The following is a 17,148-nucleotide window of genomic DNA, read 5'->3' as shown; positions in this document are numbered from 1 at the left end:
TTTTTTTCCTTTTGAAAAGTTTCACAACAAAATACAATTTTTGAACACTGTTCAAGTCAAGATTCAAGCTCAAATGAAATATTTGGACAAATTGTTTGATCTCTGAAGTTTTGAATTCATAAGTCTTTTCAAGACGTGGTGATAGCTCGATGGCTTCACGTACTTTTTTTTTCAAAATATAAGGTTTTCATCGAAAAAATGGGTTGAAAAAAAAATGAAAAGATGTAGGAAGCATATTTACATGTATTTATAAATTTACAAAAAAACATATACAAAAAATAATACATACAAAATATTACTGAATTCAATTTTTCCACAAATGCGGCAGAAGAATTGAAAACCATAATATTAATCTTATCATATATAATACAATCATGATTTTTTATGTACAATCAACTAATCAACTCTTCACTGAAATAATGAACTTCTCTTGGGAATATTCAATTTACAAAAGTATTATATACATATATACATTATCATCGAAAATTATGGAGGTGGTACTTCAAAGTTTTCTTTATCCTTCCATCTCGTGAGATTCGAGGTTGTGGGTCCTTTTTGGTACTAAAATTCTCCCCTCTGGTCTCGGCGCCTCCCTAACAGCTCCCACTGTAACAGAAAAATGCAATGAAATAAAGACGTTCATTCGAATTCCAAGTAGTTTGTTGTTGAATAAGTTTAATACTTATTTTATAAAACAAGTTTTGAATTTTCTGTGTTTATTCCATGACAGCTTACTCGATCGAAATGAAAATTTAGATGTAAGATGGTAATTCAAAGCCTCATCGAAATGAAAGAAATATCGGAATAACATTCGAAGTTATGGTCTGTCCTTTCAACATTTTTCAAATAATGCAATTCAAAACTAACAATAACATGAACAAATTAGTCGTGAAATTCATCAAGCAATCCGTTTTGAAAAGAATACAAAGGTGCTCTAGTTGAATTATCAAAATCTTTCTCACTTTGCATCACAATAGAAATATTCGATCTGAAAAGTTCACTTGCAAAAACTAGTCAATTTGCAGAATCGTATTTTATTTGATTTTTCAGAAATGAAATAACCATAAGTGAATAATCCGCTATATGTCAATTTGATAGAATAAAAAAATGAATAAATAAAACAAACTAATTTTGACAAATACTACAAGTTACATTTCATGTTTGCGCTAATTGTGTCGCCAACTTATTAATCGAAATGGGTATCCTTACTTTGTTTTATTTCATTTAAAATGAATTTCCATCAAGCAAGAACCGAATATATTAAATTTTAAGGCCAGTTTAGCAAAATCAATTATGAATAAATATTAATGATTTATTGTGCAATTGATAATTTACCTGGTAATGCTGGTTGAGGGGCCATTTTGATATTGTATCCAATGTTCAAATGATCTTTAAAAGGACCATTGCTTTCTGCCGTTCTTGGTTGTGGTGGTGGTTTAGGTACCACTCTTGGTGCAGGTCTTGTGGGACGTCTTGTGAAAGGATCAAAAGCCTGAAATGAACAAGTTCATTAAGTAATTTTTTCAAAAAAAAAAAAAGAATTAAGAGAAAGCATCAATGTGGAAAAGAACTTTATTTATTATTATTCTTTATTAAGATTATCGAGTTCCTACTTCTTAAATATATACAGGATAATCCACAGTCAGGCCGAATATTTCCATAATAATTTTTTTACTCGTAAAAGGGTATTTGGGAGTGTCAATTGAATTTGGAAATTTCAAAATTATATTCACGAATATAGTACAAAAAAAAATGTGTTTAATTTCGGAGTCAAAACGTTCTCGAATGTGATCGGTTCATTTCGAAACGTAATAGTGTTTAATATTTTCTCTCATAATATATGACATTATGAGAAACATTTCTTGTGGTTGATAGGTTTGTTCTTTTTTTTTATGTTTTTTTCAAAACTTTGATAACAACGAATCAATTGATTACTGTTCAAATGGGTACGTCAAAAAAATTTGAAATCTCAATATGATAGACTATACTAAATGCTCGAGTTTTCGTTGGGAGGGGGACACCCTGTAGCAATTAGAAAAATATTTACCTCTTCTGCGTTATTCGCCGCGTGTTTCTGCGCAATAGCGGCTTCTTCAAGATTCCTCCACATTTGATCCAACTCATCCAACCTAATGTCCAATTGATTGGCCCTGTCGTAATCTTTTTTTTTTATTGCTGCTTCTTTTTCTTTTGCAAATATGCTCCTCATTATTCGTATATTGTGTGGTTTTCGGTAAAAATCTATCCCTTTCCTTGATCTGAAAAAGAACGAGAAATCAGTATAATTAATGCCTCAGTTAAATGTGTATTGGTTGAAAATCGGAGTTGAAAAAGTAACCTTTTGAAACAGAACCAAGCCTTCCCTATTCAACGTACATATATACTTTTCGTTATCTAGAAATACAATTCTGAATCGACAAAATATTAAAAACGAACCGAAAGAATAACAACGATATCATAATTTTGATAATTATTTAAAATTGCCTCCATCAAGTAGACTCATTTTACCTTTATGATTTATGAAAAATTACTTACAGCTCTTTCAATTTCTTGGGGGTTGTATTCATATGTCATACCGCCCCTTATATCTCTTTGTTTTTGTTTTACCAGTTCTTTGGTTGGAAAAGGGTCTTTGGTATCTATATGCGTTTTTAGCCATTGGTGGTATTCGCTACCATTGATATCTTCATCAGAAACGAATTCAAATCTGAAGACCTTATATTCCTTTTCGATTCGTACTTCGAATGCCTGAAAAAAAAAAAAATTTACGTATAATATGCCAATTTCGCGTTGATTCAATTCCAATTTGAATATAAAAAACCAGACATTTTTATGCATACCTTGTTCGTTCTTGTACTTCCTACCATGTACACGTTGGATGTTTCACAAACATCCAATATTTGTGCAGCTACATAAATCTCATTCCCGTTTTGGCCAATTCCAATTCTAACAAAACAGCCTATTGCTAGACTTGCAAAACATGGCATAACCATCATTTTTTCCAAGTGATGCATGGACATCCGAATCAAGTTGAGTTCTGTTATACTAGGCACATAAAGCTTCTCTATTACTCTCTCTTGACTCGGGCTAGATTTTGATGGCGGCGACTTTGACTCGTGCTTAGGATCCTTCGAATTAGTGCCGTCTGGGAATACCTCCTTTGGTCCCAACTTTGATTCATTCCTTTTTGACTGGGCTTCTTCGCCCTTCCTCATTTTTGCGTCTTCTGTCTCGGCTTCTTCGCTCATCTTCTTTTTTGCCTCTTCTGTCTCGGCTTCTTCGGTCTTCCTTCTTTCTGCCTTTTCTGTCTCTTTTTTTTTTGCCTTTTTTGTCTTCCTTCTTTTTGCCTTTTCTGTCTCGGCTTCTTCGTTCTTCCTTTTTTTGCCTCTTTGCGAGGTAGCGTTTTTTCGTTCAATTCATCCCTCTTATCGCTTGGCTTCACGATCTCATAAGTGGGGTTTTCACCTTTTGTTATCATTTTAAATTTGATGCGCCATGTTTTATTGTCTTCCTTCCTAGCAGTTTCTCCTTCTGAAGCGCTATCTATATCGCTTCTTCTATCACTCTCTGAACTCCTAGTGCTTAATTTAGACAGCTCGGATGGAACCTGAAATTAAAATCAATTAATGACACATTAGATTGTTTTGGTCTCTACTCGGTAGGAATTTCACAGTTTTCCGTCAATTAAATTACAATTACATTTCCATCCTTTCAGTGAATGATAATTAAGGCGAGATTCATTTAATTCTCACTAAAGCAATTTTTTTGAAATTAGAATTCTGTGTTATTTTAAATTCTCTCGGTATAAAATAACCTCTATAGAGAAAATTAATTTGTTCTATTCTCAAATTAAGTAACTCATTTAATCATTCGAAAAATTTCGAAACTCCTACATAATTCTGAACGCAAAAAATTTATTCAAGTTTTCAGGCCCTGCTTTGGATTTATTTTGTAAGTAATAGCATATTTCTAGTTGTCCGCGATGTTAATTTCATATTTTTCTTTCGTTTCTGATAGAACTTCGTTACCAACTAATTGTTAAACCATAAATTTAATTTGTAACCGAACCTTCAATGTTGGAAAAGCACCCACATTTTCGTGAATTCCATATTCTTCTTTTATTTTCAATAGGAATTCGTTATTAACAAATAGTATCTCTAAGAATTCTGTTTGTAATCCACCTAGACGATAATGTGAATTTGGAACGAATAAAAATAATATAATAGAATAAATAATAAAATAGATGTTATCATTTGTAACATCACATGTAATAGAAAAAGGCTAAAACACAAAGTTGGTCCACGAACATTTCGAAAAATTATTAATTACTTTTTTGCTTTCTATAATCGTACATTTGAAACTACCCTAAGGGAATAAATTAAAGGATCAAAATAAAATTCGAAATTTTTAGCGGTTGTTCAAATGGCTGTATTTCCCATAACCGTCCCTCAATTTTAAAATTTTTTTGTAGCTTGAAGATCATAGTATAAAGATCTCATGATGATAAAATTTTCCAATCAACGAAATTTTGAAAAAATAATATTGAAGCTGAATGAACAAGTGATCTCATCCATATAGTGGTTAGGCTCGAAAAAAAAAAAATCCAAGTCTGTATGCCAAAAATAAAAACTGCAAAAATTTCACAGAAAAATTAGATACTGTATCATTAGGATTAAGCGGTATACGTTGCTTGAAAAATTTTTTCATCATGAGATCTCTAAACTATAAACTTCAAGCTTCAAAAGGTTTTTTCAAATTGAGATACGACCATTGTTATCAAAAATAAAGTCATTTGAAAAACCGCTGAAAATTTCTAATTTTATTTTGATTCTTGAATTTATTCCACTAGTAAAATGAAATGAAAGGATACTTGTTATTTTAACTTCCTTAACTTGAAGGCCACCGACAATTTCTGAATTTTTTGACGAAAATAAAAAGATTCTTGAAATTTCATTAAAAACAAAATTGTGCGAGGTGGAAATATTTAGGTAACATTTTTGCAGAAAATATGTTCTTATGAAAATGAGATCGATATTCTATTATACTACCCATTTCTAGAAAAAAAATAATCAAAAGAAGAACAATTAAATCTAACATAGGATAAAAGAATATTTACAAACCGTATTTGGGAAAAAGGATAAATTTTACAGTTTTCCACATTGTAATAAAACCAATTGACTTTCAAAAAAATACAACAGAAATCAAAAATTGACAATAATCAAATCGGACATAGTATGAGAAAATTTTTAGAAACCATATTAGGTAAAAATGACATATTTTACAGTTCTCCACGATTTGATAGAACTTATTGATTTAATTTTCAAATTGCCAAGTGCAAATACGAAAGAATTTAAAAATTCCATTTTATTTCGGTCCGTGAAAGCCTTCAGCATTATAGTAAAATCGTAAATAAACAAGTAGACCAAAAATAATTTTTGATCACCTAGTTAATCGTCACTCGATCATGGAAGTTTTCAATAGAGAAAACAGACGTAAATCAGAAGGGTTGCAACCATTTGCAACTGAAGAAGTCGATTCTAATCGACGAAAAAATATTCCAGAAAAAAAACATAAATTAAATAATAAATAAATAAATTGTTGGCATACTTACATAATCTATATCCCTTTTTTTATTTTCTGAGTTAACTTGATTTTTAAGTTCAGACATGATGAAACAGTTGTATTTTCACAAACTTGCAAGAACAAACACAAGATATAAATACCACTTGCAATAAAGAGCGACCAATATCTCAAAAGAACTTAGAACTAAGAACTAACACAACTATCGAACACGACTAAAATCACCTTACTGATCGAATCAGTACAATTCTGTTCCTTAAGTACATAAACCTGAGATCCACAGGGCTCAATTTTGGGACCAGTATTATTTAATATATACACGAACGATCTCCCTCTGAATGTCCCTGTCAGTGCGACTGTACGCTATGCTGATGATACGAATTTGTTCAACAGAGCCGATTCTGTGGAGTTACTGAGAGATGCGTCTTCAATGTCTATGCTGGCTGCACAGGGATGGTTTTCTGCAAATGGTTTGAAATTAAATATAAATAAAACCCAGATTCTGAGATTCGGAGGCCACGGGGATCACGATGCAGAACAGATTAAATTACTAGGTATAATATTCGACAGAAATCTCTCATGGAAACCCTATATGTCTGAATTATCAAGAAGGTTGTCTACGGCCATATATACGATAAGGCGGATGAGAGCAGTCTCCTCGGCTGATGTCTGTAGAATTACTTATTTTTCCAACTTTCAATCCGTGGCCACCTACGGTATACTTCTGTGGGGATGTTCTTCTGCTGCACATAGAATTTTTTTGAGACAGAAAGAGGCTCTTCGCGCTTTGTGTGGAGTCTCAACCAGAACAAGTTGCAGACATTTGTTTAAACAGGAGCGAATACTGACTGTGCCGTCTGCTTACATCCTCGCATGTATGAAATATGTGGTAGAGAATAATTCGGACTTTAAAACTCTCGGAAGTTTTCATTGTTATGAAACGAGGCACAGGGACCATCTACTGATTAAACATCATCGTCTCACGAGAACCCAATCAAGCACAAATTATATGTGTGCCAAGATATACAATAGGTTACCAGACTGTCTGAAAGATCTGAGAGGGAGAGAGTTCTTGCATTCATTGAAAGCTTTTTTGAAGGATAATTGTTTTTATTCTGTGCGAGAATTCCTTGATCGTACTTTTTAAATGTTTATTTTCATTGTTTGTTAAACTTGTAACAGTGTTTGTTGTGTACATTTAACTCGTGTTATATATTATTGTCTATATATATCCTGACATTCCATGTAACATATTTGATGGAGCAAATAAATATTATTATTATTATTATTATTATCTTTCTCATAGAGTTTTTCTTCTTCTTATTCTCAATATCGACATATTTATTTTTTCTTTGTTTTTTCGTAACAAAAAAAAATCCAGAATAATGGATGATACAAAGACGGTATAATTCATTATTTTGGATATTTTTTTTCGTTACAAAAAAACAAAGAAAAAATAAATATGTCGATATTTAAAATAAGAAGAAGAAAAACTCTATCAGAAAGATCTTAGGGCGCTCCGTTTCAACTGTCGGTTATAATCGAAAATCAATAGAGCTTCATTAAAAATAAGTTCTCTTCAATTATTTCATGGAATGTGCCTTTTTCGAGCTAATCGGGTACAAATCAGTTATCAACATTTTTCACTTCTCTCATTCGCAAATAAAAAAATATTATCATTCTAAAATGTAGATTATTGTTCAAAGAAATTATGTGAAAAATCCATTATTTCATTTTGAACTGAGCTGTCACGTGGTGATATTAATTCTCAATATCAAGTTTCAAAATTAGTTTCGTTAGGTACGTAGAGTTTATTGTTTTTATGTTGATAATGGGTTCATATATTTGTTCAGAAAGTTGATTAAAAGTAGGTAGCGAATTTCAAAAAATGATTTTACCTTTTTCTCGATAAAGACCGCAGATGAGTGAAAATTACAAGGGACAAAAAACTTATGAACAGAATATAGAATTCTCTTTCATGTTAGAATCCATCAGCGGCGTACTACAAAAAAGTTTATGGGGCGAAAAAGGCTTGACCCCTGAAAAAAATATCTCCCTGTTACAATTACTCATGAAACACACAGTGAATGGTGTAAATCCCCAAACGTAACCCTCAGTTCAAAATTGATCTTATTATCTCAAAAACTGAAACAGCTATGAATAAAACACTAAATTATATCTTAAAACTGCAACGCTCTGTAAGTTCGGTTATGGAAAAAAGTCTTATTTTGACCTGAGAAATACGACTCTGAAATCTTGATACTGAATTTTTATCACCCTGTTTATAATTTTATATCGATTTTGTTTTGTTATTCGTATGTTTCTTATTTATTTGTATGGAATTATTATAAATTTCGTCATGTACTATCATCTATGCGATCCACTGATAACAACTTTCTCTCTGAAATAAATGACTCAATTCTTATTGAATGTTATTTTAATAGTCCCTCATTAACTAATCGTTGTTTCTATTTAGTTTTTGTTTGCGGAATCGAATTTAAGAAAATTTTAAAATTAGTTTCGTTAGGTACGTAAAGTTTATTGTTTTTATGTTGATAATGGGTTCATACATTTGTTCAGAAAGTTGATCAAATGCAGGTAGCAAATTTCAAAAAATGATTTTACCCTTTTCTCGATAAAGATCGCAGATGAGTGAAAATTACAAGGGACAAAAAACTTATGAACAGAATATAGAATTCTCTTTTATGTTAGAATCCATCAGCGGCGTACTACAAAAAAGTTTATGGGGCGAAAAAGGCTTGACCCCTGAAAAAAATATCTCCCTGTTACAATTACTCATGAACCACACAGTGAATGGTGTAAATCCTCAAACGTAACCCTCAGTTCAAACTTGATCTTATTATCTCGAAAACTGAAACAGCTATGAATAAAACACTAAAATATATCTTAAAACTGCAACGCTCTGTAGTTCGGTTATGGAAAAGAGTCTTATTTTTACCTGAGAAATACGACTCTGAAATCTTGATACTGAATTTTAGTCACCCTATTTATAATTTTATATCGATTTTTTTTTTGTTATTCGTATGTTTTTTATTTATTTGTATGGAATCATTATAAATTTCGTCATGTACTATCATCTATGTGATCCACTGATAACAACTTTCTCTCTGAAATAAATGACTCAATTCTTATTGAATGTAATTTTAATAGCCCCTCATTAACTAATCGTTGTTTCTATTAAGATTATGTTCGAGGACAAAATAAAGAATTAAATCTCGAAATAAATAATATTTATGGATTAGGTGACCCCGAGGGTGTCCCGTTTCAAGAATGAAGTCGAAAAACTCAATATCTATAAAATGGATGAAATTTTTGAAAAATCATTAACTGGATGTCACTGGTAGCGACTTTTCAAAACGGAGTCTTTTATATTTCGAATGAAATATTCAATGGAAGCAATTTTCACTTGTTTTAATAATCGAAAATGATTTCGTAAGGAAGCAGATAATTAATTGTTTTGGAAACTATAATATAATACCTTTCGCATGAAACCTAAAGATGGATACTGGTTTTTAAAACGAAATGTGTTAATATCACACTCGCTGAGGAACGCGAGGGCAGAAAAACTATCACAGCTGTTGTTTAATTATTTACTTCAGCGGATACAAATAAATAAATCGCGGTACTTTTTCCTTATGAACGAAAATTTGGAAATTTGAATTTAACTATGAAAGAAACGTTCACTTTGGCGTGAACAGCCCCATTCAAAAACATCAACTCTATATATCCAAAACTGTTATTTATTTTTTTGATCTGCTATGAGTAAAATATAAATCATAAATATTACTTACTGAAAAAGTAGTTTAGAATTTTTCGAATATCTCGAACCAAGTTGTAGCGAAATATTGGAACAGTCATTTCATCCATTTTGAATTAACAACAAATATAGCGTCTCTTCTCTTTCAATATCTCGATATAGACTCAACTCCATGTTCCGAAATTTTAACATGAATCTTTTGAAACTTGGTGAAGAAATGGTATGGCACGAGCGGTGCCATCTGTGCGCCAGACCACTTTTTTTCCTTTTGAAAAGTTTCACAACAAAATACAATTATTAAACACTGTTCAAGTCAAGATTCAAGCTCAAATGAAATATTTGGACAAATTGTTTGATCTCTGAAGTTTTGAATTCATAATTCTTTTCAAGACGTGGTGATAGCTCGATGGCTTCACGTACTTTTATTTTCAAAATATAAGGTTTTCATCGAAAAAATGGGTTGAAAAATAAATGAAAAGATGTAAGAAGCATATTTACATGTATTTATAAATTTACAAAAAAACATATACAAAAAATAATACATACAAAATATTATGCGGCAGAAGAATTGAAAACCATAATATTAATCTTATCATATATAATACAGTCATGACTTTTTATGTACAATCAACTCTTCACTGAAATAATGAACTTCTCTTGGAAATATTCAATTTACAAAAGTATTATATACATATATACATTATCATCGAAAATTATGGAGGTGGTACTTCAAAGTTTTCTTTATCCTTCCATCTCGTGAGATTCGAGGTTGTGGGTCCTTTTTGGTACTAAAATTCTCCCCTCTGGTCTCGGCGCCTCCCTAACAGCTCCCACTGTAACAGAAAAATGCAATGAAATAAAGACGTTCATTCGAATTCCAAGTAGTTTGTTGTTGAATAAGTTTAATACTTATTTTATAAAACAAGTTTTGAATTTTCTGTGTTTATTCCATGACAGCTTACTCGATCGAAATGAAAATTTAGATGTAAGATGGTAATTCAAAGCCTCATCGAAATGAAAGAAATATCGGAATAACATTCGAAGTTATGGTCTGTCCTTTCAACATTTTTCAAATAATGCAATTCAAAACTAACAATAACATGAACAAATTAGTCGTGAAATTCATCAAGCAATCCGTTTTGAAAAGAATACAAAGGTGCTCTAGTTGAATTATCAAAATCTTTCTCACTTTGCATCACAATAGAAATATTCGATCTGAAAAGTTCACTTGCAAAAACTAGTCAATTTGCAGAATCGTATTTTATTTGATTTTTCAGAAATGAAATAACCATAAGTGAATAATCCGCTATATGTCAATTTGATAGAATAAAAAAATGAATAAATAAAACAAACTAATTTTGACAAATACTACAAGTTACATTTCATGTTTGCGCTAATTGTGTCGCCAACTTATTAATCGAAATGGGTATCCTTACTTTGTTTTATTTCATTTAAAATGAATTTCCATCAAGCAAGAACCGAATATATTAAATTTTAAGGCCAGTTTAGCAAAATCAATTATGAATAAATATTAATGATTTATTGTGCAATTGATAATTCACCTGGTAATGCTGGTTGAGGGGCCATTTTGATATTGTATCCAATGTTCAAATGATCTTTAAAAGGACCATTGCTTTCTGCCGTTCTTGGTTGTGGTGGTGGTTTAGGTACCACTCTTGGTGCAGGTCTTGTGGGACGTCTTGTGAAAGGATCAAAAGCCTGAAATGAACAAGTTCATTAAGTAATTTTTTCAAAAAAAAAAAAAGAATTAAGAGAAAGCATCAATGTGGAAAAGAACTTTATTTATTATTATTCTTTATTAAGATTATCGAGTTCCTACTTCTTAAATATATACAGGATAATCCACAGTCAGGCCGAATATTTCCATAATAATTTTTTTACTCGTAAAAGGGTATTTGGGAGTGTCAATTGAATTTGGAAATTTCAAAATTATATTCACGAATATAGTACAAAAAAAAATGTGTTTAATTTCGGAGTCAAAACGTTCTCGAATGTGATCGGTTCATTTCGAAACGTAATAGTGTTTAATATTTTCTCTCATAATATATGACATTATGAGAAACATTTCTTGTGGTTGATAGGTTTGTTCTTTTTTTTTATGTTTTTTTCAAAACTTTGATAACAACGAATCAATTGATTACTGTTCAAATGGGTACGTCAAAAAAATTTGAAATCTCAATATGATAGACTATACTAAATGCTCGAGTTTTCGTTGGGAGGGGGACACCCTGTAGCAATTAGAAAAATATTTACCTCTTCTGCGTTATTCGCCGCGTGTTTCTGCGCAATAGCGGCTTCTTCAAGATTCCTCCACATTTGATCCAACTCATCCAACCTAATGTCCAATTGATTGGCCCTGTCGTAATCTTTTTTTTTCATTGCTGCTTCTTTTTCTTTTGCAAATATGCTCCTCATTATTCGTATATTGTGTGGTTTTCGGTAAAAATCTATCCCTTTCCTTGATCTGAAAAAGAACGAGAAATCAGTATAATTAATGCCTCAGTTAAATGTGTATTGGTTGAAAATGGGAGTTGAAAAAGTAACCTTTTGAAACAGAACCAAGCCTTCCCTATTCAACGTACATATATACTTTTCGTTATCTAGAAATACAATTCTGAATCGACAAAATATTAAAAACGAACCGAAAGAATAACAACGATATCATAATTTTGATAATTATTTAAAATTGCCTCCATCAAGTAGACTCATTTTACCTTTATGATTTATGAAAAATTACTTACAGCTCTTTCAATTTCTTGGGGGTTGTATTCATATGTCATACCGCCCCTTATATCTCTTTGTTTTTGTTTTACCAGTTCTTTGGTTGGAAAAGGGTCTTTGGTATCTATATGCGTTTTTAGCCATTGGTGGTATTCGCTACCATTGATATCTTCATCAGAAACGAATTCAAATCTGAAGACCTTATATTCCTTTTCGATTCGTACTTCGAATGCCTGAAAAAAAAAAAAATTTACGTATAATATGCCAATTTCGCGTTGATTCAATTCCAATTTGAATATAAAAAACCAGACATTTTTATGCATACCTTGTTCGTTCTTGTACTTCCTACCATGTACACGTTGGATGTTTCACAAACATCCAATATTTGTGCAGCTACATAAATCTCATTCCCGTTTTGGCCAATTCCAATTCTAACAAAACAGCCTATTGCTAGACTTGCAAAACATGGCATAACCATCATTTTTTCCAAGTGATGCATGGACATCCGAATCAAGTTGAGTTCTGTTATACTAGGCACATAAAGCTTCTCTATTACTCTCTCTTGACTCGGGCTAGATTTTGATGGCGGCGACTTTGACTCGTGCTTAGGATCCTTCGAATTAGTGCCGTCTGGGAATACCTCCTTTGGTCCCAACTTTGATTCATTCCTTTTTGACTGGGCTTCTTCGCCCTTCCTCATTTTTGCGTCTTCTGTCTCGGCTTCTTCGCTCTTCTTCTTTTTTGCCTCTTCTGTCTCGGCTTCTTCGGTCTTCCTTCTTTCTGCCTTTTCTGTCTCTTTTTTTTTTGCCTTTTTTGTCTTCCTTCTTTTTGCCTTTTCTGTCTCGGCTTCTTCGTTCTTCCTTTTTTTGCCTCTTTGCGAGGTAGCGTTTTTTCGTTCAATTCATCCCTCTTATCGCTTGGCTTCACGATCTCATAAGTGGGGTTTTCACCTTTTGTTATCATTTTAAATTTGATGCGCCATGTTTTATTGTCTTCCTTCCTAGCAGTTTCTCCTTCTGAAGCGCTATCTATATCGCTTCTTCTATCACTCTCTGAACTCCTAGTGCTTAATTTAGACAGCTCGGATGGAACCTGAAATTAAAATCAATTAATGACACATTAGATTGTTTTGGTCTCTACTCGGTAGGAATTTCACAGTTTTCCGTCAATTAAATTACAATTACATTTCCATCCTTTCAGTGAATGATAATTAAGGCGAGATTCAATTAATTCTCACTAAAGCAATTTTTTTGAAATTAGAATTCTGTGTTATTTTAAATTCTCTCGGTATAAAATAACCTCTATGGAGAAAATTAATTTGTTCTATTCTCAAATTAAGTAACTCATTTAATCATTCGAAAAATTTCGAAACTCCTACATAATTCTGAACGCAAAAAATTTATTCAAGTTTTCAGGCCCTGCTTTGGATTTATTTTGTAAGTAATAGCATATTTCTAGTTGTCCGCGATGTTAATTTCATATTTTTCTTTCGTTTCTGATAGAACTTCGTTACCAACTAATTGTTAAACCATAAATTTAATTTGTAACCGAACCTTCAATGTTGGAAAAGCACCCACATTTTCGTGAATTCCATATTCTTCTTTTATTTTCAATAGGAATTCGTTATTAACAAATAGTATCTCTAAGAATTCTGTTTGTAATCCACCTAGACGATAATGTGAATTTGGAACGAATAAAAATAATATAATAGAATAAATAATAAAATAGATGTTATCATTTGTAACATCACATGTAATAGAAAAAGGCTAAAACACAAAGTTGGTCCACGAACATTTCGAAAAATTATTAATTACTTTTTTGCTTTCTATAATCGTACATTTGAAACTACCCTAAGGGAATAAATTAAAGGATCAAAATAAAATTCGAAATTTTTAGCGGTTGTTCAAATGGCTGTATTTCCCATAACCGTCCCTCAATTTTAAAATTTTTTTGTAGCTTGAAGATCATAGTATAAAGATCTCATGATGATAAAATTTTCCAATCAACGAAATTTTGAAAAAATAATATTGAAGCTGAATGAACAAGTGATCTCATCCATATAGTGGTTAGGCTCGAAAAAAAAAAAATCCAAGTCTGTATGCCAAAAATAAAAACTGCAAAAATTTCACAGAAAAATTAGATACTGTATCATTAGGATTAAGCGGTATACGTTGCTTGAAAAATTTTTTCATCATGAGATCTCTAAACTATAAACTTCAAGCTTCAAAAGGTTTTTTCAAATTGAGATACGACCATTGTTATCAAAAATAAAGTCATTTGAAAAACCGCTGAAAATTTCTAATTTTATTTTGATTCTTGAATTTATTCCACTAGTAAAATGAAATGAAAGGATACTTGTTATTTTAACTTCCTTAACTTGAAGGCCACCGACAATTTCTGAATTTTATGACGAAAATAAAAAGATTCTTGAAATTTCATTAAAAACAAAATTGTGCGAGGTGGAAATATTTAGGTAACATTTTTGCAGAAAATATGTTCTTATGAAAATGAGATCGATATTCTATTATACTACCCATTTCTAGAAAAAAAATAATCAAAAGAAGAACAATTAAATCTAACATAGGATAAAAGAATATTTACAAACCGTATTTGGGAAAAAGGATAAATTTTACAGTTTTCCACATTGTAATAAAACCAATTGACTTTCAAAAAAATACAACAGAAATCAAAAATTGACAATAATCAAATCGGACATAGTATGAGAAAATTTTTAGAAACCATATTAGGTAAAAATGACATATTTTACAGTTCTCCACGATTTGATAGAACTTATTGATTTAATTTTCAAATTGCCAAGTGCAAATACGAAAGAATTTAAAAATTCCATTTTATTTCGGTCCGTGAAAGCCTTCAGCATTATAGTAAAATCGTAAATAAACAAGTAGACCAAAAATAATTTTTGATCACCTAGTTAATCGTCACTCGATCATGGAAGTTTTCAATAGAGAAAACAGACGTAAATCAGAAGGGTTGCAACCATTTGCAACTGAAGAAGTCGATTCTAATCGACGAAAAAATATTCCAGAAAAAAAACATAAATTAAATAATAAATAAATAAATTGTTGGCATACTTACATAATCTATATCCCTTTTTTTATTTTCTGAGTTAACTTGATTTTTAAGTTCAGACATGATGAAACAGTTGTATTTTCACAAACTTGCAAGAACAAACACAAGATATAAATAGGTACCACTTGCAATAAAGAGCGACCAATATCTCAAAAGAACTTAGAACTAAGAACTAACACAACTATCGAACACGACTAAAATCACCTTACTGATCGAATCAGTACAATTCTGTTCCTTAAGTACATAAACCTGAGATCCACAGGGCTCAATTTTGGGACCAGTATTATTTAATATATACACGAACGATCTCCCTCTGAATGTCCCTGTCAGTGCGACTGTACGCTATGCTGATGATACGAATTTGTTCAACAGAGCCGATTCTGTGGAGTTACTGAGAGATGCGTCTTCAATGTCTATGCTGGCTGCACAGGGATGGTTTTCTGCAAATGGTTTGAAATTAAATATAAATAAAACCCAGATTCTGAGATTCGGAGGCCACGGGGATCACGATGCAGAACAGATTAAATTACTAGGTATAATATTCGACAGAAATCTCTCATGGAAACCCTATATGTCTGAATTATCAAGAAGGTTGTCTACGGCCATATATACGATAAGGCGGATGAGAGCAGTCTCCTCGGCTGATGTCTGTAGAATTACTTATTTTTCCAACTTTCAATCCGTGGCCACCTACGGTATACTTCTGTGGGGATGTTCTTCTGCTGCACATAGAATTTTTTTGAGACAGAAAGAGGCTCTTCGCGCTTTGTGTGGAGTCTCAACCAGAACAAGTTGCAGACATTTGTTTAAACAGGAGCGAATACTGACTGTGCCGTCTGCTTACATCCTCGCATGTATGAAATATGTGGTAGAGAATAATTCGGACTTTAAAACTCTCGGAAGTTTTCATTGTTATGAAACGAGGCACAGGGACCATCTACTGATTAAACATCATCGTCTCACGAGAACCCAATCAAGCACAAATTATATGTGTGCCAAGATATACAATAGGTTACCAGACTGTCTGAAAGATCTGAGAGGGAGAGAGTTCTTGCATTCATTGAAAGCTTTTTTGAAGGATAATTGTTTTTATTCTGTGCGAGAATTCCTTGATCGTACTTTTTAAATGTTTATTTTCATTGTTTGTTAAACTTGTAACAGTGTTTGTTGTGTACATTTAACTCGTGTTATATATTATTGTCTATATATATCCTGACATTCCATGTAACATATTTGATGGAGCAAATAAATATTATTATTATTATTATTATTATCTTTCTCATAGAGTTTTTCTTCTTCTTATTCTCAATATCGACATATTTATTTTTTCTTTGTTTTTTCGTAACAAAAAAAAATCCAGAATAATGGATGATACAAAGACGGTATAATTCATTATTTTGCATATTTTTTTTCGTTACAAAAAAACAAAGAAAAAATAAATATGTCGATATTTAAAATAAGAAGAAGAAAAACTCTATCAGAAAGATCTTAGGGCGCTCCGTTTCAACTGTCGGTTATAATCGAAAATCAATAGAGCTTCATTAAAAATAAGTTCTCTTCAATTATTTCATGGAATGTGCCTTTTTCGAGCTAATCGGGTACAAATCAGTTATCAACATTTTTCACTTCTCTCATTCGCAAATAAAAAAATATTATCATTCTAAAATGTAGATTATTGTTCAAAGAAATTATGTGAAAAATCCATTATTTCATTTTGAACTGAGCTGTCACGTGGTGATATTAATTCTCAATATCAAGTTTCAAAATTAGTTTCGTTAGGTACGTAGAGTTTATTGTTTTTATGTTGATAATGGGTTCATATATTTGTTCAGAAAGTTGATTAAAAGTAGGTAGCGAATTTCAAAAAATGATTTTACCTTTTTCTCGATAAAGACCGCAGATGAGTGAAAATTACAAGGGACAAAAAAACTTATGAACAGAATATAGAATTCTCTTTC

The 17,148-nt window shown here is 31.5% G+C and overlaps 4 protein-coding genes across 5 annotated transcripts; all 4 read right to left on the bottom strand.

The window, feature by feature from the left end:
• Positions 1-225: 225 nt before the first annotated feature.
• Positions 226-2,808, bottom strand: LOC123688680. Its single transcript, XM_045627305.1, has 4 exons — positions 2,536-2,808; positions 2,048-2,258; positions 1,336-1,492; positions 226-606 (listed from the first exon to the last, which is right to left on the bottom strand). Exons 1-4 carry the CDS (start codon positions 2,565-2,567, stop codon positions 515-517), a joined length of 492 nt encoding a protein of 163 aa, XP_045483261.1. The 5' UTR covers positions 2,568-2,808; the 3' UTR covers positions 226-514.
• LOC123672394 (RNA polymerase-associated protein RTF1 homolog) lies at positions 2,242-3,248 on the bottom strand. The gene is made up of 3 exons (XM_045606504.1): positions 2,841-3,248; positions 2,532-2,748; positions 2,242-2,258 (listed from the first exon to the last, which is right to left on the bottom strand). The coding sequence occupies exons 1-3, from the start codon at positions 3,246-3,248 to the stop codon at positions 2,242-2,244; spliced, it is 642 nt and encodes a 213-aa protein (XP_045462460.1).
• On the bottom strand, positions 3,245-5,668 carry LOC123672387 (protein PXR1-like). Its single transcript, XM_045606490.1, has 2 exons — positions 5,612-5,668; positions 3,245-3,607 (listed from the first exon to the last, which is right to left on the bottom strand). Exons 1-2 carry the CDS (start codon positions 5,666-5,668, stop codon positions 3,245-3,247), a joined length of 420 nt encoding a protein of 139 aa, XP_045462446.1.
• A 4,175-nt stretch (positions 5,669-9,843) lies between these two features.
• Positions 9,844-15,306, bottom strand: LOC123688679. Of its 2 annotated transcripts, XR_006750082.1 has the most exons (5): positions 15,197-15,306; positions 12,426-13,192; positions 12,121-12,333; positions 11,633-11,843; positions 10,969-11,077 (listed from the first exon to the last, which is right to left on the bottom strand). XR_006750082.1 is itself a non-coding variant. In XM_045627304.1 (4 exons), exons 1-4 carry the CDS (start codon positions 12,150-12,152, stop codon positions 10,100-10,102), a joined length of 492 nt encoding a protein of 163 aa, XP_045483260.1. In that variant the 5' UTR covers positions 12,153-12,393; the 3' UTR covers positions 9,844-10,099. The 2 variants fall into 2 exon arrangements, 1 of the variants encoding a protein (XP_045483260.1); XM_045627304.1 differs by lacking the exons at positions 12,426-13,192; positions 15,197-15,306 and adding an exon at positions 9,844-10,191 and having other exon boundaries at positions 10,921-11,077; positions 12,121-12,393.
• Positions 15,307-17,148: the final 1,842 nt, after the last annotated feature.

This window comes from Harmonia axyridis, chromosome 1 (genome assembly GCF_914767665.1).
Source record: "Harmonia axyridis chromosome 1, icHarAxyr1.1, whole genome shotgun sequence".
Taxonomy (NCBI): domain Eukaryota; kingdom Metazoa; phylum Arthropoda; class Insecta; order Coleoptera; family Coccinellidae; genus Harmonia; species Harmonia axyridis.
The sequence above is the reverse complement of the archived record's forward strand: the minus strand, read 5'-3'. Positions and strand labels throughout refer to the sequence as shown.